Below are 26,408 nucleotides of genomic sequence, written 5' to 3'. Positions count from 1 at the left end.
GACGAGGGCAGAGGGAACAGACGTGCATGTGGGCACGAGGAACCAAGAGAATAAAGAATACACTGAACGCTTACCAGTCTCAGCATGGGTCATTAGCACGACACAACAGTAGGGTTGTGTAGATGCTGATTTATAACTCCAAATGATCTTCGATCTTACCAGCGTTTCCATCATCACTAAAGTGGGAAAAAAGTAAAGGACAATGATTTAGGGACATGTGAGACCCAAAGATCTCCCCAAGGTCACGAACGTCTAAGTCCTCTGTGACTTGAAGTGAGGCAGACACCAACATGCACAATGTAAAACCATTTAAGGATTATTGAAACAAAGCACAAATTCAAGTTATAAGTGCAATGAGCCCAGAAGACATAACCAGTCCACTACCACGTCTCTGGCTGTCTCATTAGTGAGTTCTCTTTCAGAACACTTGCATGTCACAAGGGAACAGTAAGTATGTCACAAGCCTAACAAAGTAAAGACACACACCACATTTAGCTCTACACCACTCATACAACTGCACCACACATCTCCCCCTTTTTTATTTATAGCACATACAAAAAAATACACATATATCCATGTGACGCTGTCACCTATTCTACACCCCCCCCCCCCAAAAAAAAACAGCGCAACAAATACACATGGAAACACAACAAGAAAAGCTAAACAAACAAAAAAACAGTCCAAACATTTCTTAGGTAAATTTCCTTACACATGAACTCCTTCTTAACAATCCGTCACTGCTACTGGATTATGTATCCAACACAGATTCTCCTTCAGTATCAACCACATTAAACTCCGAAGGCACATCTGTACCCTTATTCACTTTGGCAAACGTGACAAATTCCACCACTGGCCATTGGAAACTTGAACACAATTGATACACGCTCTCCTCACCTGTACGGGTGACAACCCCTTTCTCAACAATAAAGAGGTGTGATTCCACTCACCTGCACTTACCCTTATCTCATTCTTGTGCATTTCCATTCAAGCCAACCCATCACCAACTCTCATCCTTGCTACTTTATCGCTAGCTACCTTCACCTTTTTTAGATACCTCCTGTACATTAACATCCACATCCAGGACATCTGAAACCAATCCAGGCAAAAGGCTAGATCTCACACTTTTCCCCTCATCACTTCAAAGGGAATCTGACCTGTAACGAAATGTGAAGTGGTGCGATACTCTCATGTGGTACCCCTGACTGCTTCTTCACAATCAACCTGAGACTTCAATGCACCTAGAATACTTTCTACTAGCACCTTATTGAACCTATCCAGTTTTCCATTAAATTGCAGGCAATAAAGTGGATTAGGAGTGTGTTTAATCCCATATTTCTTGAAAAACTCCTGCATAACTGTAGACTTGAACTTCCCTCCGTTGTCAGACACCACTTCAGTTGGAATGCCTTCTTTATAAAAAAAAAATCCTTAAAACATTTGATCACACTTTCGGCTGTACAACACCTTTCACCCCCACCCATCTGGAGAAGTGGTCAATTAACACAATCAAATATCTCGAGTGGACAGGTAAAACATGATAGGCCCTAAGAAGTCAATAGACACTTTTTCCATACTTTAGCAGGACTAAAAGACATTCTAGGCTCTGGGACTGATGTCACGAGATGTTTATCACTCAAACAACATTGAAGACACATTCGCGCAACTCTGTCACCATCCATGGAAGGCACCATTACATGGCCCTTATTCTTCTTTTAGTGGCCGTCATGCCCAAATGTCCTGAATGTGCCGTTTCAAAAATCCTGTGCCTGTAAAACCTAGGAGGAATTAACTTGTCTCCTCTCACTAAATTGCCACTCACTAGGGAGAATTCATCTGCAATCTTCCGAAAAAGTTATACATTCAATACCAGACTCTTCTCTTTAGGCCAACCATTCAATACAAACTCCATGACCTTCTCAAGCACGTTATCAGACCCTAAAGCATTGTGCCATTCACCTAGATTCACACACACCACTTGATCCTCAACTTTTGCAATCAAACATTCTTCCAAATCATCCTCCATAAGCTGATCTGAGTTGTTAACAACCATTAATCTTGACAAGCAATCACCCTTACAATTCTTTACCCTGGTACATAAATTACTTCAAAATTGAATTCTAAGAGTTTCTCAGCAAGACGTGCTAAAATAGCACTAGATTTCTTGATCTTGATCCCTTGAAAAATATCCACTAATGGTCTGTGGTCAGTTTGCAAGCAGAACGGTCTACCACAAACATATGGTTTAAACTTTTCTACTTTCCACGTACAGGCCAGCATTTGTTTTCAATGAAAGAGTATCTGGTTTCAATATCACTTAGTTTTCTGGAAGCAAATCCAGTTGTTGACTCTTTGTCACCTTCAGGTTGAGAGAATACAGCTCCCAGACCACGAACACTGGCTCCCACTGTGATCACTATCCTACGCCCTTTCACATAAGGTTGTAGTGATGGAGTTGAGACAATACTCTTTTAGGTGAGTTCAAAATTTTGCTGACATTCGGTAGACCAAACAAATTCAGAATTTTTCTGCAAATGATTTCTAAAACAATCTGTCATATCGGAAAAATTACACATGAACTTAGAATAAAACTCACACATTCCCAAAAAAGACCTAAGTTGATTGCTTTCCTTGGAATGTGGAGTTTTCACAATGCCATCAACTGAACCAGGCTTAGTTTTGACACCGTCCGACAAGTACATGTGACCCAGATACTTAATTTAATTTACAACAAACAAATTTGTCCTATCACAAGGTAACACCGTTACTTCTGAAGACAATCAGTACATGCTGTAAAACAATGTTATGTTCATCCAGGAAATTTGTGAGCACTAAGATGTCTTCATGGAACATCACCAGGTTTTTTATACCATGGAGAATTGTGTTGTGATTTTTTTGAACCGCAGACACAGCGGAGGCCAGACCAAGCGGCATTCTACAAAATTGGAAGCAACAGAGGATAATGGGACACTCAGTTATCAAAAAGTTCAGTTTTCAATAGTTTCCTAAATTTAAGAAGATTAGAGCACCTTTTTAGGGAGATGGGGAGCGAGTTCCAAAGACGCGGGGCAAGAAAGGCAAAAGATTTGCCACCGGTTCGAAGTTTATTAAACCGGGGTACAACTAGCAGGGCATTTTCTCTAGAGCGCAGAGATTTGCTACGAGGGTAATGAACGAGTTTTTCCGCTAGATATCTGGGCCCCCTATCATTGATTGTTTTATGGACCAAGCAGCAGATTTTAAACTTAATTCTGTCACGGATGAGGAGCCAGTGAAGGCATTTCAATAACGGCTGAGATACTGATCTGGGAGGCATATTAAGAACTAACTGCACTGCCTTATTCTGGACTACTTGCAACCTGTTGAACACAGCCTCGCTTGCAGCTCCCAAAAGTGCATTGCAGTAGACAAATGGACTGAGTACCAGAGCTTGGATCAGGGTCTTACGGACAGATAGAGGGAGTAGGTAGAACACTCTCCGAAGGTGCTTCAGCATGTAAAAATAGGTGCCTGAAATGGCAGCCACTTGATGTTTCATAGATAAAGAGAGGTCCATATACACTCCCAGCATTCAACTGGAGAGAATTCTTCGCCATCCAGTCAAAGATAGCTCGCATACCGTCTGCAAATGAGCTGTTTTGTCGCCACTGTGTTATTATCATATGAAAGAAGAAGTTGCGTATTGTCCGCATATGAAAAAGGAACAAAGCCATGATCTCTGATGATATTTGCAAAGGGGCCACATATATGTTAAATAGAGTTGGACTGGGGCACGAGCCCTGGGGAAACCCCTTTGTGAGGGATTTGGCACCAGATCAAAAGGGACCCAGATTAACGGTTTGCCTGCGCTGCTCTAAAAAACGGTCCACAGCTATCCACTGTGATCACTGTCCTAAGCCCTTTCCCATAAGATTGTAGCGCTGGAGTTGAGACTATACTCTTTTTGGTGAGTTCAAAATTTTGCTGACATTCAGTGGACCAAACAAATTCAGAATTTTTCTGCAACAGATTTCTAAAACATTCCGTCATATCGGAAACATTACACATGAATTTAGAATAAAACTCACACATTGCCAAAAAAGACCTACGTTGATTCCTGTCCTTGGGCTGTGGAGTTTTCATAATGCCATCAACCAAAACAGGTTTAGGTTTGACACCCCCTGACGAGAACATGTGATCCAGATAATAAATTTAATTTACAGCAAACACGCACTTGTCTTATCACATGGTAACAAGGTTACTGCTGGAAACATTCAGTGGATGCCATGAAAAAATGTCATGTTCATTCAGGGAATTTGCGAACACTAAGATGTCTACGTGGAACACCACCAGGTTTTATATACCATGGAGAATTGTGTTGTGATCTTTTGAACCACAGGTGCAGCGGAGGCCAGACCAAGCCGCATTCTACAAAATTGAAAGGTACCAGCTGGAGTCATGAAAGCAGTCAAATGGCGTGAATCCTTAGCCAAGATCACCTGATGATATGTTGCCTTTAAATCCAATTTTGTAAACCACTTGGCCTGACCCACTGTTGCGATAAGGTCCTCAATCCGTGGAATATCAAAATTCTCCACCCGTATGGCATCATTCACACTCTTCAAATCAATACATAGGCGTAGTTTGCCAGATCCTAGGAGGCGTGACACGTGTAAGCGGCTCGCTAAGGCAATGGTCACATGAGCTAAGAGATACGATCTGGCCCAGGCAGAGAGAGGCGCTTAGGTTCGCAAGGGCAGCAGGGACAAGCGGATAAATGTGCATGAGATTCCAGCATAGACAAGGCTCGCTAACAGAGCACAGCACAATGTGCTCAAGCCAGTAAGGACCAACTGCCACACAGTAAGCATATGAGTAATTACCATTACCGTTTGACAGGAATCAACACTTGAAGGCCTCGCATATTAGCCAGATCACCCAAAACTAATAAAATATCGTGCTCCTTCCTCTGTAAAGAATCTCCTGGGCTCAATCTCCTTAACAGACAGATCTTCACAATGCAGATGCTGCCACGCAGGGTTCTTCATAACCACTCGTTGCCAAATATGTAGTGAGACAGACACCAACATCTACGATGTAAAACCATTTAAGGTTTATTAAAACAAAGCAGGAATACAAGTTATAAGTACAAAGAGCCCAGAAGACACAATCAGTCCCCAACCACTTCTCTGGCTGTCCCATTAGTGAGTTCTCTTTCAGAACACTTCTATGTCACAGGAGAACCTTAAGCATGTCACCAGCCTAACTAAGTAAAAACACAGACCACATTTAGCTCTACACCACTCATACAACTATACCACATGACTACTGCTTCTTTCAAGCACATGTTTCTGCTGGTCATGCTCAAGCTGCCAGGGCACAGCTCCCAAGGCATGTTAGATCCCAGTCATCAGCTCCAAGTTCAGAATTGGGGATGATGTCTACTTTTAAGAACAGTTGTGTGGTGGTGTTGAGACACATCACCATGTTATAGTGCTAAAAGTAATGCATCTGTTGTGCTTGAGTGCTGCATACATTATGCACATTGATACATGGGCCATTGTTCATATATCACTTTTTTGGGCCAGGGTTATTATTTGATTACTCTGTGCGCACATTGAGCAGTACAACTTAGACTTATATCATCCAACCTCTGGGTTTCACATTCTTCTTTCTGTGGTGTCAATAGTGCGTGAACCTTCTTTAACCACTAACAAAATGTTTTTTCCAATTGACATACAGCGCAAAACTTCCAAAAAAAAACAGGCAGGATTTTGCAGCAACAATTAACACTTTTTTTTAAAATTGGCGCTATAAATGTAAAATGCTTTTGTTTCCCCTTTGAATTCTCACTTTGCATGTGTGCTACAATGTACAACACAGACACAAAGTAGGAAAAGTTTTAAAGTTAGTCTAAGATTAGTATTTAATACTGGAAGGGAACCCTTTCAGTTCAAAACCTATGCTAGACTCAGGCAGACACCTTGCACTATGATGAAAAGGTGTGCGCGGCAGCACTAGGGAGAGAGCAGGATAGTTTCCAATTTCTGTAGATATGGCGCTGTCCTTCTCTCTCCATGCTGTGCAACGCAGCATTCTTGGTTGCTGAGCTGTGTTGCCTGAGCCTTTAGTAAACATACCCTATAGTCTTCAATTGTGCAATAGTAGGGCTGATAATGGACCACTGGACACACGGAAAGCGAGAAGACGAACTGTGCCTAAAACCAATGATCTACTTGCAGTTATGCTCATGTTATCATTATGCATCTTTTTCTCAAGAAACAAATATTTCCTATACATGGCGCTCACATTATAAATTGTTTTTCATTTTCTTGCTTTCTTTCTGAATTCACAGGTAAAAGTTTTATTGTAGCCTTCACCGAAAATTATGACACTCCTTCTATCAACCTTGCACTACAGCTGAGCAGTTATGATGAGCCGTGCATGGTTCAGGTCACAGTCCCCTCTCCACACTACAATGAGACTGTGCTCTTGACGAAGGACAGCACAACGGAGGTGGTCCTACCTATAGACTACATGCTCAGGGCGGGTGAAAAATCAAGGAAGCTAGTGATGGTGAGCTCAGATGCAGATATGTCCGTCATTGCATTTAACACAGCTTTTGAAACTGCTGATGCTTTCACCTGCCTCTCCCAACAAGAGCTTGGCACGGAGTACTTCGTTTTCACATCCTCAAGTGGTCAAGGAAACCATTTTGCTGTTGGAAATGGCCAAGATGTTGAGACTCAGGTCAACATTACAGTTTCCGGCTCCTTAGTCGTGGATGGAATCAGGTATCAAGACAAACAGATGGTCACCATCACCCTGGCTCCACAAGAGGTCATTCTGCTCAATGACCCTAATGACCTGACTGGCACCAGAGTTGTTTCATCAGCACCTGTGGCTGTTTTTAGTGGTAACAAATGTTACACATCACCGGTCAGCAATTGTGACATTGTAATCGAACAGCTATATCCTGTGAAAAGTTGGGGGCAACAGTTTGCTGTGTTCCCCCTGATGACTAAAGATATGAAAGACCGCGTTATTATCATCGCTGCAAGACCAAACACCACAGTGGATCTTCTTACTGAAGGCACCACTCTACAGTACCTCCTTCAGCCTGGGTCTCAGGTGCGACTGGACTTACAAACCGGGATGCTTGTGAATGCGACCGAGCCAATCATGGTCGGATATCTCTTCCAGGGGGGCACCAGTCCATTAGTATCCATATTCGATCCTTTCATAACAACCGTTCCACCCAACAGCTTCTCCAGACGATACTACAAGTTTGTTACCCAAGACTTTTATTACAACTACCTATTTATCGTGTCTCACTCATCCTCCTCGCCATCCGATTTTCTGCTCAACCACAGACCACTGAGTGATTATGTACAGACCGTGCGGCACCTGGAAGGATTCACTGGTTGGGAAGTGAATTTGGGAAAAATCGGTGGGCAACATGAAATTTCTCATCAGTCGGAGACATTTGCAATTTACGTATATGGAGTTGAACGTATTATATCTTATGGATATTCTCTTGGCCAAGCGGATTCTTTTTCAGGTACGGAACTATTTTATTTTTACATTGTCAGGTTTTTTTTTATGTCTGCTAAAGGTTGATCTGTGAAAATATTGTGTTTGTATTCATGTATGTATTTGCATTTGTAAAGCACAGAGCTATTGAGGAAACAAAAGAGTACTGAACTTTGGTCAGAGCACACAATATGATTCAGCATCTTTTACAAGAAGCAGAATGTAGCAGGGAATTGTTGCCATCACTTCAAGACGTAATGTTCTTTGAAGAGATATGACTTCAGGTTCTTTATTTAGGAGGGTTGGGGCTATTTTGATGTTGACAGATAAGCTATTGCAGATCCTGAGAACATAGAAGAGAAGGCAAATTATTTGTTTTTCTCATTTTACAGTATTTTGATTCTAACTGATGATGTCTTGTCTTCTGCCTGTCAGCCTGATGTGATGAAGTTTCAGCCAGGCAAACAGGAGCACTTCCTATGGGATTGCCTGGTCTTGATCTTATGTTTTTTTATTTCAACAGTGTTTTTACAGCACATTAATTACCCGTAAGGGTATCCTGGAGATCCGTAGCAGGTGTGTGAGGCCAGCCATAGAGGGTTTATTCGAAAAGCAAGGTCTTTAGTGTAGGAAGCTGGCTCTGTATGTACTATACCAAAGTAAGATATAGGGCCTGATTCACAGAACTAATTTAGGACAAAATCCTAAACTTACTACCATTTTGGTATTCACAGAAGGCACTTACTCATTTTGGTATTCACAGAAGGCACTTACTCATTTCGATATTCACAGAAGTTAGGAGTCCTAACTTTAAGACTCCTAAATGCCTTCTGTGAATACCGAAAGTCTTAAAGTTAGGATTTTTCTCAGTTTAAGAGTAGTAAAGTTAGGACCCCTAATCTGAGAAAAATCCTAACTGTAAGACTTTCGGTATTCACAGAAGGTATTTAGGAGTCCTAAAGTTAGGACTCCTAACTTCTGTGAATACCGAAATGAGTAAGTGCCTTCTGTGAATACCGAAATGAGTAAGTGCCTTCTGTGAATACCAAAATGGTAGTAAGTTTAGGATATTGTCTTAAGTTAGTTCTGTGAATTGGGCCCATAGAGTGCACAGAGTCCAGTGCGACCCATGAGGTATAGCAGAGGCTAAATTAGGTAAGCACTTTGTGGGAGTGCGGGTGAGCAGTTAGGCTTATCCACAGGGTGTGTTAAGCCTGTATTGTATTCACTCACTTAATGACTGATTACACACACTCAGAGACAGAATCCAGACCAATTGGGTAAGTATAAAAAAAATATACTTGTATTTTATCACTAGAACCAGGCAGGACTTGGTACAGGCAAGTAAAATATACTTTCACTTGTAAACCTTTACCCTGAAACACAATTGGGAATGGATTTGGAACAGTTACAAGTTAGTATGGTTTCAAAAAGCAGTTGAAATTACACAGTAATTACTTTTAGAGTACTTTTTGATTACTTTTAGATTACATTGAGTACTGAGGGTGGTATGTCCAGATACGACAGCTGAGGATCTCACAATACAAGGTAAGTAAGACTTTTCTTGTTTTAGTTTAAGTTACTTTTTTCCCTGTACAAAACAACTGTCTAACATTATAGGCCCAAAATCTCTTAACATGGGTTCCTATGGGAAGAAATGGTTATCGGGTTCACAGGTAAGTAAGTGCCTTACAAGAGGGAGTTTTGGGGGTTAGGACCAAAGTTCCCCAAGGTCTAGATAGGCACTCGAGTTGCATCACCATCAGCACTGGGGCAGCCGGGTGCAGAGTGCAGAGGCCCAATGTTAGCCAATGGGGCTAAGGGGGCCTTTGGTTAGGGACTGCTGACGAGCAGGCCACTCGGGTGTGGGAGCAAAGCTCCTGGGGTTAAGGTCAGCACTGCAAGGGCCAACAATCTGCACAGGAGCTGCACCACCAGGGGCAGACGGGTGCAGTGTGCAAATGAGACGTCGGGGACCCTGTGACTTTCAATGGAGACCTAAGGTTCAGCAAAATGGCTGCAGGTTCGGACAGGGAGGCTTCCTGAAGGTGACCACTGGCTGGAGAGGTAAGTTAGGTTCTTGAGGGATGCCTGGACACCATGAGTTGGGCCACCCAAGGCAGTGGGGCGTCGGGTGCAGGGGTGTCTTCTGGCGCCGGGTTTTCTTACCAGCTCTGGTCGCGGTCAGGGTGACCCTTCAGGTTGAGGCTGTATTTGTCGTCTCAAAGTTCGAGAGAGGTCAGGGATCACCAGATCCCAGGTCAGGTTCGCTGGGGAGACTTTCTCATGGTGTTTGGCCACTCGAGCCGTGGGCATTAGGTGCAGAGTGGTACAGAATCGCGTAGTCACCGGAATCCGGATTCTGTGGGTGAGTATTGGCTTGATCAAATCCGGTGCTCATGGGAGACAGAGTCTGTAAGATGGTTGCAGGGCAGCACAACTCCTCGGTGCTTCTTCTTACTTCCTCAAATCTGAGGAGGCAAGGTTCAGGGTGGCCCCTAAATACTAGATTTAGAAGCGTTAAAGGGGGTGTGCAAGTCGGGACCAATGGGTCCCTTACTTTTGGTGGGTACCAGCCGCGGCCCGTGCAGGTAAGAGTATTGGGGCTGTGGGGCCAGGTTGTGGGGGATTTCGAGAGAGGACCACAAGGGAATATTAATTATTTAATTTTCCCTCGTGGTCGTCTCTCGAAATTCCCCCCAACCGGCCCCACTGCTCTTACCTGCACGGGCTGCGGCTGGTGGGTACACACCCCACTTTGCCACGCTCCAGTGAGAGGGGGCATAAGCTTCTCCCTAGTTGGCTGTCTCTCATCTTCAAGATGGAGAGGACTGAGATGTGTGATTCACCTCGCCTCCCCCACATGAGGGGTGGGGTTGGCAAAGTTGGGCACTCCTCTCTTCCTAGCTTGGTTTTCCCACCGATTCTCCAACCCAAAGTAGGGGGCAGAACCAGTGGGAGCCAGTTGCTGGGGGCAGCAAAAGGCAGGGACAGCTTCCAAAGGCAGCAGGCCTTTGAAGCTCTCCCTTTGTGACCTATCCCATCCTGGGGGAGGAGGCATTTGTGCAAATTGTGGGTACAAAGGTACAGTTTTGGGAAAGAATGCAGGCCCTGGAAACCTAATCGGCAGGGACCCAGGGAACATCAAGTATGGCTGCATCAGAGGTCAGGCAACAAGTGGGGGGTAACCATGAAAAAAGAGGCACTTTTCTACATTTAGCTGCTTTTGAAAGTCAAGGGAGGAGGAGGCTCTGATGTCTTCTAGGATGTATGCATGAGGAGTGTGCTAGTGAGAGATGAGTGGAGCAGAGGTGTCTGGGTTGTTGGTGGAAATGAAAGCAGTTATTCAGGTAGGCACGGCCTGTGTTGTGGAGAGCATTGTGGGTGTGGGTGAAGAGTCTGCAATGTGTGTGCTTGTGTACTGGGAGCCAGTGGAGTTCCCTAAGGTGTGATGTGGGCTCAACATGGGAGGTTGAGGGCTAGTCTGGCAGCTGCATTTTAGGCAGTCTGCAGCCACACTGTGAGCTGGGTGGTTATCCCTGCATACAGGATGTTCCCATAGTCTAGTGTGCTGCTGATGAGGGCTTGGATGATCGATTTCCTGGTGTTAATGACTATGAAGGCTTTTGGGGGCTGGGATCCAATGTAGTACCTTCAGGATTATGGTGCTGTGGTCGAACTTCTATAGGCCTTTGATGAGACGTACTCTGGTGTGTATTGTCAAGGTAATTCTGGATCTGATCTTGAACTGAAGTCAGGTTCAGGGTGGAAATCTTTCAATTCATCAGGAGGGGGAGGTGCAATGATGTTGTCTTAGTTTTCTTTGCAAATAAAGTGTGTTGTGGAGGGTGCATCCAAGACATTTTGCATTGGATGTTAGCTGGAGGATTACAGCAAAGGGGTAGCGAGGCAAGATGGCGGCTGCACTAGCGGCCGAGTGAGCTGACCACACACTCCTTCCCTGCTAGACCCCCTCCTTCCTGACTTCGATCTGAATTTTCGGGCAAGAGACAGATGTAGCGGTAACGTAGTGGTGAAAACTTACCTATGCCCGCTGTTAATTATTTGGCACTCGTGGCTTTGGCTGTGGGGGGTCCCGCTGCACTGTAGGCTAATGACTCGCAAAACCTATGCTCCGAAAGCCTCTCCTGCTTTGGTTACCGGCGCAGTTCTACCCATGCCGGCGAAGTCAACTTCTAGGAGCCTCAAGGCGCGGGGGCCACCGCTGGGCTCTGGTAATCCGGGGAAATCGGCACTGGACCAAAGAGGAAGTCCTGATGCTGGAAGACCCCGCTCTGTTATGGAAACGACATTCGGTTTGCCGGGCGTTGGTGTACAACTCAAGGGCAAGAACGGCACCGGCACCCGTGCAAAGCAGACGGTTCCTGCTCTGTTCAAGGCGCAAACTTCGAAAAAGCAGCCGGCAGCAGGAGCCAAAACCAATACAAAAGTCAGCACCCCTCCGCTCGTCTCTGAAACTGCCCTCGTGGTTCCGGATGCTACATCAACTCTGACAGAGCTGACTCGGGTTGAGTCAGCAGAAGGGGAAACTGATGGGGGGACATTGGACTGAGGGCTTGATCACTCTAGCTCAGACAGCCTCCCAGGTGAGAGCGGGGAAGCTGGCAGCATGACAGGTGTGATAGGTGTGCTCCCTCTTGAGCCAGTAGCCGGTACATCGCTTGAACAACAAGCCCAGCGCATTCTGGTACATGGAGTTTCTTTAAGCAATGGACACGCAAAAGGGGCTTTGAACCGGGTTCACCCAGACAGGGAGGCTGATAATTTACCAACATATAGGGAGGAGGATCTAGCTGATAAATTGTACTCCCTGTCAGACCATTCTTACTCCTCTGGTGATGACAGTTGTGGTAAAGACTAGGTGGGGGAAGAAAGTGACACCAGCAGCCTGCACTGGGAGGAAGAGAGTGACAAATCTCTGATAAATCCTGGAACAGTTAAAAAATTGAAAGATCAATCTGCCTTATCTGTGCAGCCCGGGGCTGTGACCGGCTCAATGACCTGGGATTACTCTTTCTCACCAAATGAGGAAGGAAAAGAGGCACCGGATGGAGCCACATTACCTGGAGTAGCCAGCTTCAACCCCAAAGAACCTGAAGAAATCACTCTCTCTACAGTTTATCAGTCTATCATGGCTCATCGTGAGGAAACAAGAGCTGAGAGTTCTCGGAAACTTCAGAATGCTATACGCAGGATTGCAAAGATATGTTTCGATTTTGCGGCAAGAATTGGAGAGGCAGTGACCAGAATTTCCCAGTTGGAAGATGAGCTGGCCGCACAGAAGATTCTGACCGAGTCCATGCAAGCAATGAAGGATTATACACTTCTGAAATTGACTGACTTGGAAAATCGATCAAGGAGGAACAATCTGCAAATTCTGGGCATTCCGGAGGGCAAGGAGGGGGCAGATGTCCGCCACTTCGTGATTGAACTTTTTGAGGTGGCTTTCCCCAAACTCCGACATTGGGACTGGAAAACGCAACTGCAAAGGGCCGATCTTTTCCCTTTTAATCAGCAGATAAAAGGAGGCCAAGTTGATAGCCGACCACGTGCTATCCTGATCTGTCTTAATAATTTTTTGGGCAGGGAGGCCCTGTATGATCTAGCCAGGCCAGATCGGAAAAGGGCTGGTAAGGGGTGCGATTTCTTTGTGAGGTCCGACTTCTGTCAGCAGACTGTTGAAAAGAGATGGTTTTTGCATCAATTATTTCCATTATTCCAGGCAAAGGGGGCGCATTTCTTTTTCTTTAACCCGGCCAAATTGAAGGTGGTCTTTCAGGGGCAAACACATTATTTCCAGTCTGAAACTCAACCAAAGGAATTCATGCTTTCATTACAGGGATTTGTGGTTTGAATATGTTCTGTATTGTATCGTATTTGTCTGACCTTGGGGGCGTCCCTTCTTGCACGATATTCTATGTATGGTTTTTTCCTTAGCTTTTTTGTTTCTACTCACAGCATGGTACGCACTTTTGGAAGGGGGGTCTAGCTTAGTGGGAGGGGCGGTGGGTCAGCTTTGCATCACCAGGGACCGTCGGTCCCCATGCCTCATGTGGTGTGATGGTGGGTGGGTGGAGGGGGGGAGGGCTTCTGGTAGAAGCAGTGTGGGATGTGAGCGGATGGCGGGGGTTGAAAGGTGGGGGGTGCACAGTCATTATCCTATATGAATAGTCATGGCTACAGACTGTATTGAGACAGTAAAGCTTTCATAAGCATATAATGTTGCGGAATTCCCTTTAAAAAAATAATTTTATAATTATTTTGAAATACCTATATCTTATATGGACGATGGCTGGAAAAAGTAAAATCCGAATTTGTTCCTTAAACAGTTGTGGCCTTAATGATAGAAAAAAAAGAGGTTTGCTTGCATAGCTTATAAAACATATGAACATAGATTTACTGTGTCAAAAACAGGGAGAGGGGGACCAGGAGCTGGTTGTGGTCCAATGTCCGTGCTCCACCAATGATAGTTAAATCAATGAGGACATTGTTCCATGTTGGCGGTGAAACAAAAATAGCGATCACCTGCTCAACACAAGTAGAAAGAGAAGAGAAAGTGTAGAGGGAGGGAGGGAGGTAGAAGGGAGATGAAAAGAGGCAGAGAGAAATTTCCCCAGTCTCAAGGATCCAATCCCGAAGGGGAGGACTCTATGTAGCCTCTAGTTAGCCCTCACACACCCCAAAGGATGTCTTGCTTCATCATTGGGCTTGTTGTTGCTCCTCGTCGGGCCGGCGCTGCAATGCCCAACGGTCCCCCGAAGGGTCTCTTTATCGGAGGTCTTTTAAAGGGAAAAGCCGTGAGGTGAATGCGGGTATGTGGGCAAAAAAACAATAATGGTGGATCTGAGAGGTAAGTGATTGCGTGCATGCAGGGTGTGTGAATAAAAATGCCTAGGGGTGTCCAAAAAGTATTAATTTTAATATTATGGGGCCCCTGGCAAAGTAAAAAGACCAAAAGGTCACTGGGTCACTAATAAGCGCAAGGTGCTAATGTGACTTTAGTAAAAGGTCGACATGTTTCACGCCTAATATGCCCGAGCGGGTCAGTGGCGTTTCATCAGGACCAAACTAGAGTGAGAGGTTGTGCACGGTGAAGACGAGGGTTCCAGAGATTGGAAAGGTAACCTACGTCTAGGAAAGGTAAAGAGAGGTACGGGGCTGCGGGGTACAGTGACCTAGTCAGCAGAAATAAAGAGAGCGTACCAAGCTAGTGTTACCTGTAAGGGGAAATAAACGGGGAGGGGGGGAAAAGAGAGGGAGGAAAAAGGGGAAAAAAATGGGGTTTGGAAGAAAAGGGGAATAGAGGGAGGAGGGAGGGGTGACAGACACACATGGATGGTTTAGACAGAACTGGTACAAAATTAAGTCACAGTTTATCGAGAGAACACAGCAAGGGACTGTCTGTGCCCCCGAATGCCATTCACATTTAAGTTGTGCAGTCACACCAGTGATCATGTCCAAAGGAACATACAAATATGTCATGTCAGTCGTACAGCATCGGTGTCAGACACACACTTCTAACCCGATGGTAAAGTGTCGCCCATGGGTTGTGGGGCGGTGTAGGAGAGAAACCAGACCTGTTTAAAAGTAAATCGAGATAAATGCCAAAATGAAGGAACACATTGTGAAGGGGCGGTATCAATGCCAGAGTGAACGGCACGTTGTGCGTAAACAGTAAAAGAGCATAGCCAGTGAAAATGTTAAAAATAGGATCATAGCACAGTGGTCAATAAGCGTAGAGAGTCCACAGAACAAGGTTACGGACACACTTAACTCGAGGGTAACTCATAGTGAAGAAACTGACAGCTCAGAGCAAAAGCGAACAATATGTCCGTATCCAGATGGTGGGTGTAAAGTAAGCATTCAAGACTACACAAATGCATCCGGGACTTGAAAAAACGCATACCAAGATCCTTACCCTCGTGTAAGTGAACGGGGGCTTCCTAGGTATTGCCGTGGCTGCCTGCGCCCTATTTGCTGAAGAAACCAAACAGAGTATAGGTGGATTAAAAACAGGGGTCCCTAAGTAAGGGTGGGCTGCGCATACAGGATCGACAGGCGTCTCCCATGCAGAACCTGCATGAGTGAGTTCTTACGGTTGCGTCGGGGGCCGGCTCAGTCAGCACCTACCCTCTGCCAGCGGCTGCCTGGAGATAGTGCCGGTAGCATACAGAGTTCCATATAAGGCGTTGAAAAGGGAGTGAACCACTTCCTGCTCGAGAGGAAAGACAAGGGGGAAGTGCGTGTGTTGGTTCTGACGCATGCGTGGGCGAATGTGTCCCGAAGGGCGCGCATGCTCAGACGAAAGGAACTAGCAGGCGGAGTGCGCATGCGTTCTAAATTAACCGCAGTGCCCTACTCAGAGGTGGTCTGCGCTTGTGCTACTGGTAGGGCTCGTGAGTCCTAATGGTGCCCCGGGTCTGGCAAAGGTTAACAGAGTGGCGTGCCCCAGTCAGCTGGACAGGACGTGTCCTAGTGTGTAGTGCACAATAAAATCTGGATACCCCTATACAGCTGGTCTGTGTTAAAAAAGGGGAAAGAATAAAAAATAAAAAATAAATCATAAGGGGAGAGCCAGAGATCATCCTCCCCTTGGAAAGCCCCTTAATAAAGAGCCAGAGAGTCCATGTAGAGACACAGATGGAGAGATATGTGCCCAACGGAGAGAAGGTACGTGTAAGTGGCTGGTTACAGTTCCACCCAAGGTATCTCATCATGGAGTCCTTTCATGTCAGTGCGGAGACGGAACACCCAACGTTGTTCTTGGCGTAAGAGGGCTCGGGCATTCCAGAAAGGTCTGGATTCTAGTATAGTCCATGTTAGTTGTTCACAGTTATGCCCAAGGTCAAGAAAATGGTTAGTCAGTTTGGTGGCTGTTCGTCCCCGTCGGATGGTGCTCTTGTGTTCGCTTATACGTACTTTGATGGGACGTGAGGTCATGCCGACATACCTAAGACCACATGGGCATGTGATAAGGTAGACGCAGTTCTTGGTGTTACAATTGGAGTGTCCTCGTTGTTCCCATATAAAGTTCTCCAGGGTGAGTTGTTTGCTGTGAGTTGTGGTAGAGCAAGCGTGGCAGTTCCCACACGGATAGTGGCCTGTCACAGGGGCTAGGTTCCACAATGTGTTGGTAGGTGGATCCTGTCTACGTTGTAATGGTCGCGTGTTGACCAGTCTGTCACGTAGGTTAGCTGTTCTTTTGAATGCGAATCGTGGTAGTTCCAGATCCAGTGTGTCGGTGTTCAAAATCTTCCAATTCCGTTTTATGATTTGTTTGATTTTATTGGACTGGGGTGTAAAAGTGGTGACGCATGTGATGGACTCACTGGGTGTCTTGATTCTCGTTTCCAAAAGTGTGTCCCTATGGTTATTACGGGCTCTTTTTCTTGCGTGTCTGACTACCCTCTTGGGGTAGTGTCTGTCCAAGAGGTTTTTTTCAAGGTGATTTGCTTCGGTCTCATAATCCTGACTGGTTGTGCAGTTGCGTCGTATGCGCAGGAATTGGCCGTACGGGAGATTCTCCCGAAGGGCCTTCGGGTGGTGACTGTTAAAGTCAAGGAGACTATTACAGTCCTTCGGTTTCTTGTGTAGTGTGGTCCTCAGGGCGCCGTCCTCTAGGATGATCTTAAGATCCAGAAAAGGGATGGAGGTGTCACTCATAGTCCCCGTGAACCGAAGGTGTGGGTTCAGTCCGTTAACCCATTCCAGAAAGGTCTCGCAGGATGATCTGGTACCCTTCCAGAAGATCAAGATGTCATCTATGTACCGCTTCCATGTAATGATGTTGTCCTTGTATGGGTTTGAATCTGGGAAGACGTGGCTATTCTCAAAAGAAGCCATGTACAGACCCGCCAAGCTCGGCGCGAAGGTACTACCCATGCTGGTACCTTGTACCTGATGGAAGATTGAGGTTTTGTACATAAAGAAATTTTCTTTCAGGGCTAATGTGATTAGATCCATGATAAAGGCCACTGGTGTGTTGGTTGGAGGTTCTGTCCTCTGGAGTAGATCGTTGACAACCTCGATGGTGGCGTCTTGAGGGATGTTGGTATACAGCGCTTCTACGTCCATGGTTAGAAGGAGGTCAATGGGTTCCGTATTCTCTTGGTTGATGATTTCTATGAGGTTGAGGACGTCTCGTGTGTCCTTGAGATACGCAGTGGTGTTCTGAACCAATGGACGGAGGAAATAGTCGCTGAATTGGCTCAGTGGTTCCAGGAGGGAGTTGATGCCCGAGACAATGGGTCTTCCAGGAGGCGGGATGATCCCCTTGTGTATCTTGGGGAGGATATAGAAGTATGGTGTTTTGGGGTCATTGTTGATCAGGAATGCTGCTTCCTGGGGGGAGATCCACCCCTCCGTGCTGGCCTCGTTGACCAATATCTTGATCTTTTTGGACAAATCATCTGTAGGGTCTTTATTCAATCTGTGATAATATTTGGTGTTCCTGAGTTGTTTCTCACATTCAGCTTCGTAGTCAGAGATGTCCAGGAGGACAGTGGCACCGCCTTTGTCTGCAGGCTTTATGATGATCGTCTCATCTCTTCTTAGTGACTCCAAAGCCTGGCATATCTTGTTAGGAAGGTTGTTATACGTTGGCCCTTTGATTAGTTGAGTCGTCTCTTTAAGTACGGCCTTCTCAAAGGTAAGGACCTCTGGTGGAACCATGGAGGTGGTGGGTGTAAACTTGGATGGGGGTCTAAGACCAGAGTCATCTCTGTCTTGGGGTGGTTTCCCCTGAAAGAATGCCTGTAGTCGAATTTTTCTGAATAGTTGGTGTAGTTCCTGATTCATCCTGAAGTCATCCTCCTTGGGGGTAGGAACAAAGCCGAGGCCCAGTTCAAGGGTCGTGGTTTCCTCTGCATTCAGCCGTTTCTTGGAGAGGTTGACGATCAGGGTCTTTGATTTGTCATGCTCCTGGTCTGCCTCTGCTGTTGCTGTTGTTGGAGTTGTCCGGCGTCTTGCCATTGAACCTGTTTCTGACCTCTTCTTCTCCCTCTGCCTCGCCACCTACCTCTGTACTGAAAAGGAGGTGGTGGGTTAGGGAAAAATGGTTGAGGGTAGCCGGGCTGTACATAGCCTGGTTGTGGTCCGTTGAATGCAGGGTACCACATTGGGCCTTGAGGTGGATAGGGGGGATGGTGAAAGCCAAATGGGTTAGGTGGCATATGTTGGGGCGGTGGGAGAAGTCCCGGTTGTTTCATAGCTCTTCCCCAGCTCCTATCACTTGAATTACTGTAGGACGACTGTCCCGAGTGATTAGATGAAGTAGAGCCATCTTCCGAGAGGGCATCGTTGTCTGTGGTTTGGTAGTCCTCTTTGATATACGGGTAAACTTTTTCCCTGTCAAATTTTTTGACATCTTTCTGGAGTTTTGTGATCTTTTGTTGTAACAGGTAGTCACGGTGTTCATTCATCTCGCTATTGATCTCTGCGAGACGTGTTTTGAACAATGATATGTTGATTCCTGTTTTCAACCCATCTTCAGAGATTTTGATCTTGATGATCAGGGCTTCTGATAAGCGTTTGGCTGTGCTAATAATCAGTATAAGCCAGTCACGAGTGCACTTCCAAGCAATCTGGCTCCATTCCCTTTTGAATACCGGATCGTCTAAAAAGATGCGAGGGCCTGTCCGTACAATGAGGCCATTGGGGGCCGCATTAGCCCTGAGATATTCGGTCATTATTTGGCCGTGGAGTGTAACCTTGACCAGTGTTTTCTTAAGAGTGGTTAGCGAATTCCAGTCTCCTTGGGAGCTGGAACAGGCCATGTTCCCGTCTGTATCAAGTATAGACGGTGTTCTAAGGATTTCAGAGACGATGTCTTCGCCGAACGCGAGACCCAAGGTGTCCCCCATGTTGGGTGTTGACATGTTCACAGTGGTGTAGTGTCGGGCCTAAAAAGGAGGGTGAGAGAGAGAAACAGGAGATAGAAGATAGAGGGGTCCCTCGGCTGAGCCGCCGTGCTAATACTGAGTCAAAAAAAGGGAGAGGGGGACCAGGAGCTGGTTGTGGTCCAATGTCCGTGCTCCACCAATGACAGTTAAATCAATGAGGACATTGTTCCATGTTGGCGGTGAAACAAAAATAGCGATCACCTGCTCAACACAAGTAGAAAGAGAAGAGAAAGTGTAGAGGGAGGGAGGGAGGTAGAAGGGAGATGAAAAGAGGCAGAGAGAAATTTCCACAGTCTCAAGGATCCAATCCCGAAGGGGAGGGACTCTATGTAGCCTCTAGTTAGCCCTCACACACCCCGAAGGATGTCTTGCTTCATCATTGGGCTTGTTGTTGCTCCTCGTCGGGCCGGCGCTGCAATGCCCGACGGTCCCCCGAAGGGTCTCTTTATCGGAGGTCTTTTAAAGAGAAAAGCCGTGAGGTGAATGCGGGTATGTGGGCAAAAAAACAATAATGGTGGATCCGAGAGGTAAGTGATTGCGTGCGTGCAGGGTGTGTGAATAAAAATGCCTAGGGGTGTCCAAAAAGTATTAATTTTAATATTATGGGGCCCCTGGCAAAGTAAAAAGACCAAAAGGTCACTGGGTCACTAATAACCGCAAGGTGCTAATGTGACTTTAGTAAAAGGTCGACATGTTTCACGCCTAATATGCCCGAGCGGGTCAGTGGCGTTTCATCAGGACCAAACTAGAGTGAGAGGTTGTGCACGGTGAAGACGAGGGTTCCAGAGATTGGAAAGGTAACCTACGTCTAGGAAAGGTAAAGAGAGGAACGGGGCTGCGGGGTACAGTGACCTAGTCAGCAGAAATAAAGAGAGCGTACCAAGCTAGTGTTACCTGTAAGGGGAAATAAACGGGGAGGGGGGGAAAAGAGAGGGAGGAAAAAGGGAAAAAAATGGGGTTTGGAAGAAAAGGGGAATAGAGGGAGGAGGGAGGGGTGACAGACACACATGGATGGTTTAGACAGAACTGGTACAAAATTAAGTCACAGTTTATTGAGAGAACACAGCAAGGGACTGTCTGTGCCCCCGAATGCCATTCACATTTAAGTTGTGCAGTCACACCAGTGATCATGTCCAAAGGAACATACAAAGATGTCATGTCAGTCGTACAGCATCGGTGTCAGACACACACTTCTAACCCGATGGTAAAGTGTCGCCCATGGGTTGTGGGGCGGTGTAGGAGAGAAACCAGACCTGTTTAAAAGTAAATCGAGATAAATGCCAAAATGAAGGAACACATTGTGAAGGGGCGGTATCAATGCCAGAGTGAACGGCACGTTGTGCGTAAACAGTAAAAGAGCATAGCCAGTGAAAATGTTAAAAATAGGATCATAGCACAGTGGTCAATAAGCGTAGAGAGTCCACAGAACAAGGTTACGGACCCACTTAACTCGAGGGTAACTCATAGTGAAGAAACTGACAGCTCAGAGCAAAAGCGAACAATATGTCCGTATCCAGATGGTGGGTGTAAAGTAAGCATTCAAGACTACACAAATGCATCCGGGACTTGAAAAAACGCATACCAAGATCCTTACCCTCGTGTAAGTGAACGGGGGCTTCCTAGGTATTGCCGTGGCTGCCTGCGCCCTATTTGCTGAAGAAACCAAACAGAGTATAGGTGGATTAAAAACAGGGGTCCCTAAGTAAGGGTGGGCTGCGCATACAGGATTGACAGGCGTTTCCCATGCAGAACCTGCATGAGTGAGTACTTACGGTTGCGTCGGGGGCCGGCTCAGTCAGCACCTACCCTCTGCCAGCGGCTGCCTGGAGATAGTGCCGGTAGCATACAGAGTTCCATATAAGGCGTTGAAAAGGGAGTGAACCACTTCCTGCTCGAGAGGAAAGTAAAGGGGGAAGTGCGTGTGTCGGTTCTGACGCATGCGTGGGCGAATGTGTCCCGAAGGGCGCGCATGCTCAGACGAAAGGAACTAGCAGACGGAGTGCGCATGCGTTCTAAATTAACCGCAGTGCCCTACTCAGAGGTGGTCTGCGCTTGTGCTACTGGTAGGGCTCGTGAGTCCTAATGGTGCCCCGGGTCTGGCAAAGGTTAACAGAGTGGCGTGCCCCAGTCAGCTGGACAGGACGTGTCCTAGTGTGTAGTGCACAATAAAATCTGGATACCCCTATACAGCTGGTCTGTGTTAAAAAAGGGGAAAGAATAAATAATAAAAAATAAAAAATAAATCATAAGGGGAGAGCCAGAGATCATCCTCCCCTTGGAAAGCCCCTTAATAAAGAGCCAGAGAGTCCATGTAGAGACACAGATGGAGAGATATGTGCCCAACGGAGAGAAGGTACGTGTAAGTGGCTGGTTACAGTTCCACCCAAGGTATCTCATCATTGAGTCCTTTCATGTCAGTGCGGAGACGGAACACCCAACGTTGTTCTTGGCGTAAGAGGGCTCGGGCATTCCAGAAAGGTCTGGATTCTAGTATAGTCCATGTTAGTTGTTCACAGTTATGCCCAAGGTCAAGAAAATGGTTAGTCAGTTTGGTGGCTGTTCGTCCCCGTCGGATGGTGCTCTTGTGTTCGCTTATACGTACTTTGATGGGACGTGAGGTCATGCAGACATACCTAAGACAACATGGGCATGTGATAAGGTAGACGCAGTTCTTGGTGTTACAATTGGAGTGTCCTCGTTGTTCCCATATAAAGTTCTCCAGTTTATTTCCCCTTACAGGTAACACTAGCTTGGTACGCTCTCTTTATTTCTGCTGACTAGGTCACTGTACCCCGCAGCCCCGTACCTCTCTTTACCTTTCCTAGACGTAGGTTACCTTTCCAATCTCTGGAACCCTCGTCTTCACCGTGCACAACCTCTCACTCTAGTTTGGTCCTGATGAAACGCCACTGACCCGCTCGGGCATATTAGGCGTGAAACATGTCGACCTTTTACTAAAGTCACATTAGCACCTTGCGCTTATTAGTGACTCAGTGACCTTTTGGTCTTTTTACTTTGCCAGGGGCCCCATAATATTAAAATTAATACTTTTTGGACACCCCTAGGCATTTTTATTCACACACCCTGCACGCACGCAATCACTTACCTCTCGGATCCACCATTATTGTTTTTTTGCCCACATACCCGCATTCACCTCACGGCTTTTCTCTTTAAAAGACCTCCGATAAAGAGACCCTTCGGGGGACCGTCTGGCATTGCAGCGCCGGCCCGATGAGGAGCAACAACAAGCCCAATGATGAAGCAAGACATCCTTCGGGGTGTGTGAGGGCTAACTAGAGGCTACATAGAGTCCTCCCCTTCGGGATTGGATCTTTGAGACTGGGGAAATTTCTCTCTGCCTCTTTTCATCTCCCTTCTACCTCCCTCCCTCCCTCTACACTTTCTCTTCTCTTTCTACTTGTGTTGAGCAGGTGATCGCTATTTTTGTTTCACCGCCAACATGGAACAATGTCCTCATTGATTTAACTGTCATTGGTGGAGCACGGACATTGGACCACAACCAGCTCCTGGTCCCCCTCTCCCTTTTTTGGACTCCGTATTAGCACGGCGGCTCAGCCGAGGGACCCCTCTATCTTCTATCTCCTGTTTCTCTCTCTCACCCTCCTTTTTAGGCCCGACACTACACCACTGTGAACATGTCAACACCCAACATGGGGGACACCTTGGGTCTCGCGTTCGGCGAAGACATCGTCTCTGAAATCCTTAGAACACCGTCTATACTTGATACAGACGGGAACATGGCCCATTCCAGCTCCCAAGGAGACTGGAATTCGCTAACCACTCTTAAGAAAACACTGGTCAAGGTTACACTCCACGGCCAAATAATGACCGAATATTTCAGGGCTAATGCGGCCCCCAATGGCCTCATTGTACGGACAGCCCCTCGCATCTTTTTAGACGATCCGGTATTCAAAAGGGAATGGAGCCAGATTGCTTGGAAGTGCACTCGTGACTGGCTTATACTGATTATTAGCACAGCCAAACGCTTATCAGAAGCCCTGATCATCAAGATCAAAATCTCTGAAGATGGGTTGAAAACAGGAATCAACATATCATCGTTCAAAACACGTCTCGCAGAGATCAATAGCGAGATGAATGAACACCGTGACTACCTGTTACAACAAAAGATCACAAAACTCCAGAAAGATGTCAAAAAATTTGACAGGGAAAAAGTTTACCCGTATATCAAAGAGGACTACCAAACCACAGACAACGATGCCCTCTCGGAAGATGGCTCTACTTCATCTAATCACTCGGGACAGTCGTCCTACAGTAATTCAAGTGATAGGAGCTGGGGAAGAGCTATGAAACAACCGGGACTTCTCCCACCGCCCCAACATATGCCACCTAACCCATTTGGCTTTCACCATCCCTCTTATCCTCCACAAGGCCCAATGTGGTACCCTGCATTCAACGGACCACAACCAGGCTATGTACAGCCCGGCTACCCTCAACCATTTTTCCCTAACCCACCACCTCCTTTTCAGTACAGAGGCAGGGGGCGAGGCAGAGGGAGAAGAAGAGGTCAGAAGCAGGTTCAATGGCAAGACGCCGGACAACTCCAACAACAGCAACAGCAGAGGCAGACCAGGAGCATGACAAATCAAAGACCCTGATCGTCAACCTCTCCAAGAAACGGCTGAATGCAGAGGAAACCACGACCCTTGAACTGGGCCTCGGCTTTGTTCCTACCCCCAAGGAGGATGACTTCAGGATGAATCAGGAACTACACCAACTATTCAGAAAAATTCGACTACAGGCATTCTTTCAGGGGAAACCACCCCAAGACAGAGATGACTCTGGTCTTAGACCCCCATCCAAGTTTACACCCACCACCTCCATGGTTCCACCAGAGGTCCTTACCTTTGAGAAGGCCGTACTTAAAGAGACGACTCAACTAATCAAAGGGCCAACGTATAACAACCTTCCTAACAAGATACGCCAGGCTTTGGAGTCACTCAGAAGAGATGAGACGATCATCATAAAGCCTGCAGACAAAGGCGGTGCCACTGTCCTCCTGGACATCTCTGACTACGAAGCTGAATGTGAGAAACAACTCAGGAACACCAAATATTATCACAGATTGAATAAAGACCCTACAGATGATTTGTCCAAAAAGATCAAGATATTGGTCAACGAGGCCAGCACGGAGGGGTGGATCTCCCCCCAGGAAGCAGCATTCCTGATCAACAATGACCCCAAAACACCATACTTCTATATCCTCCCCAAGATACACAAGGGGATCATCCCGCCTCCTGGAAGGTCCATTGTCTCGGGCATCAACTCCCTCCTGGAACCACTGAGCCAATTCAGCGACTATTTCCTCCGTCCATTGGTTCAGAACACCACTGCGTATCTCAAGGACACACGAGACGTCCTCAACCTCATAGAAATCATCAACCAAGAGAATACGGAACCCATTGACCTCCTTCTAACCATGGACGTAGAGGCGCTGTATACCAACATCCCTCAAGACGCCACCATCGAGGTTGTCAACGATCTACTCCAGAGGACAGAACCTCCAACCAACACACCAGTGGCCTTTATCATGGATCTAATCACATTAGCCCTGAAAGAAAATTTCTTTATGTACAAAACCTCAATCTTCCATCAGGTACAAGGTACCAGCATGGGTAGTACCTTCGCGCCGAGCTTGGCGGGTCTGTACATGGCTTCTTTTGAGAATAGCCACGTCTTCCCAGAGACAAACCCATACAAGGACAACATCATTACATGGAAGCGGTACATAGATGACATCTTGATCTTCTGGAAGGGTACCAGATCATCCTGCGAGACCTTTCTGGAATGGGTTAACGGACTGAACCCACACCTTCGGTTCACGGGGACTATGAGTGACACCTCCATCCCTTTTCTGGATCTTAAGATCATCCTAGAGGATGGCGCCCTGAGGACCACACTACACAAGAAACCGACGGACTGTAATAGTCTCCTTGACTTTAACAGTCACCACCCGAAGGCCCTTCGGGAGAATCTCCTGTACGGCCAATTCCTGCGCATACGACGCAACTGCACAACCAGTCAGGATTATGAGACCGAAGCAAATCACCTTGAAAAAAACCTCTTGGACAGACACTACCCCAAGAGGGTAGTCAGACACGCAAGAAAAAGAGCCCGTAATAACCATAGGGACACACTTTTGGAAACGAGAATCAAGACACCCAGTGAGTCCATCACATGCGTCACCACTTTTACACCCCAGTCCAATAAAATCAAACAAATCCTAAAACGGAATTGGAAGATTTTGAACACCGACACACTGGATCTGGAACTACCACGATTCGCATTCAAAAGAACAGCTAACCTACGTGACAGACTGGTCAACACGCGACCATTACAACGTAGACAGGATCCACCTACCAACACATTGTGGAACCTAGCCCCTGTGACAGGCCACTATCCGTGTGGGAACGGCCACGCTTGCTCTACCACAACTCACAGCAAACAACTCACCCTGGAGAACTTTATATGGGAACAACGAGGACACTCCAATTGTAACACAAAGAACTGCGTCTACCTTATCACATGCCCATGTAGTCTTAGGTATGTCGGCATGACCTCACGTCCCATCAAAGTACGTATAAGCGAACACAAGAGCACCATCCGACGGGGACGAACAGCCACCAAACTGACTAACCATTTTCTTGACCTTGGGCATAACTGTGAACAACTAACATGGACTATACTAGAATCCAGACCTTTCTGGAATGCCCGAGCCCTCTTACGCCAAGAACGTTGGGTGTTCCGTCTCCGCACTGACATGAAAGGACTCAATGATGAGATACCTTGGGTGGAACTGTAACCAGCCACTTACACGTACCTTCTCTCCGTTGGGCACATATCTCTCCATCTGTGTCTCTACATGGACTCTCTGGCTCTTTATTAAGGGGCTTTCCAAGGGGAGGATGATCTCTGGCTCTCCCCTTATGATTTATTTTT

At 46.5% G+C, this 26,408-nt stretch overlaps 1 protein-coding gene across 1 annotated transcript in view; it reads left to right on the top strand.

Moving 5' to 3' along the window:
• The window catches only part of LOC146797305 (uncharacterized), a 164,006-nt gene that overhangs the window by 58,854 nt on the left and 78,744 nt on the right, over positions 1-26,408 (top strand). The window contains exon 3 of the mRNA XM_085624295.1: positions 6,332-7,537. Coding sequence (XP_085480421.1) covers positions 6,332-7,537 — 1,206 coding nt within the window. The remainder of the gene's footprint in view (positions 1-6,331; positions 7,538-26,408) is intronic.

The sequence above is a fragment of the Triturus cristatus genome, chromosome 9, assembly GCF_964204655.1.
Source record: "Triturus cristatus chromosome 9, aTriCri1.1, whole genome shotgun sequence".
Lineage (NCBI taxonomy): Eukaryota > Metazoa > Chordata > Amphibia > Caudata > Salamandridae > Triturus > Triturus cristatus.
The sequence above is the reverse complement of the archived record's forward strand: the minus strand, read 5'-3'. Positions and strand labels throughout refer to the sequence as shown.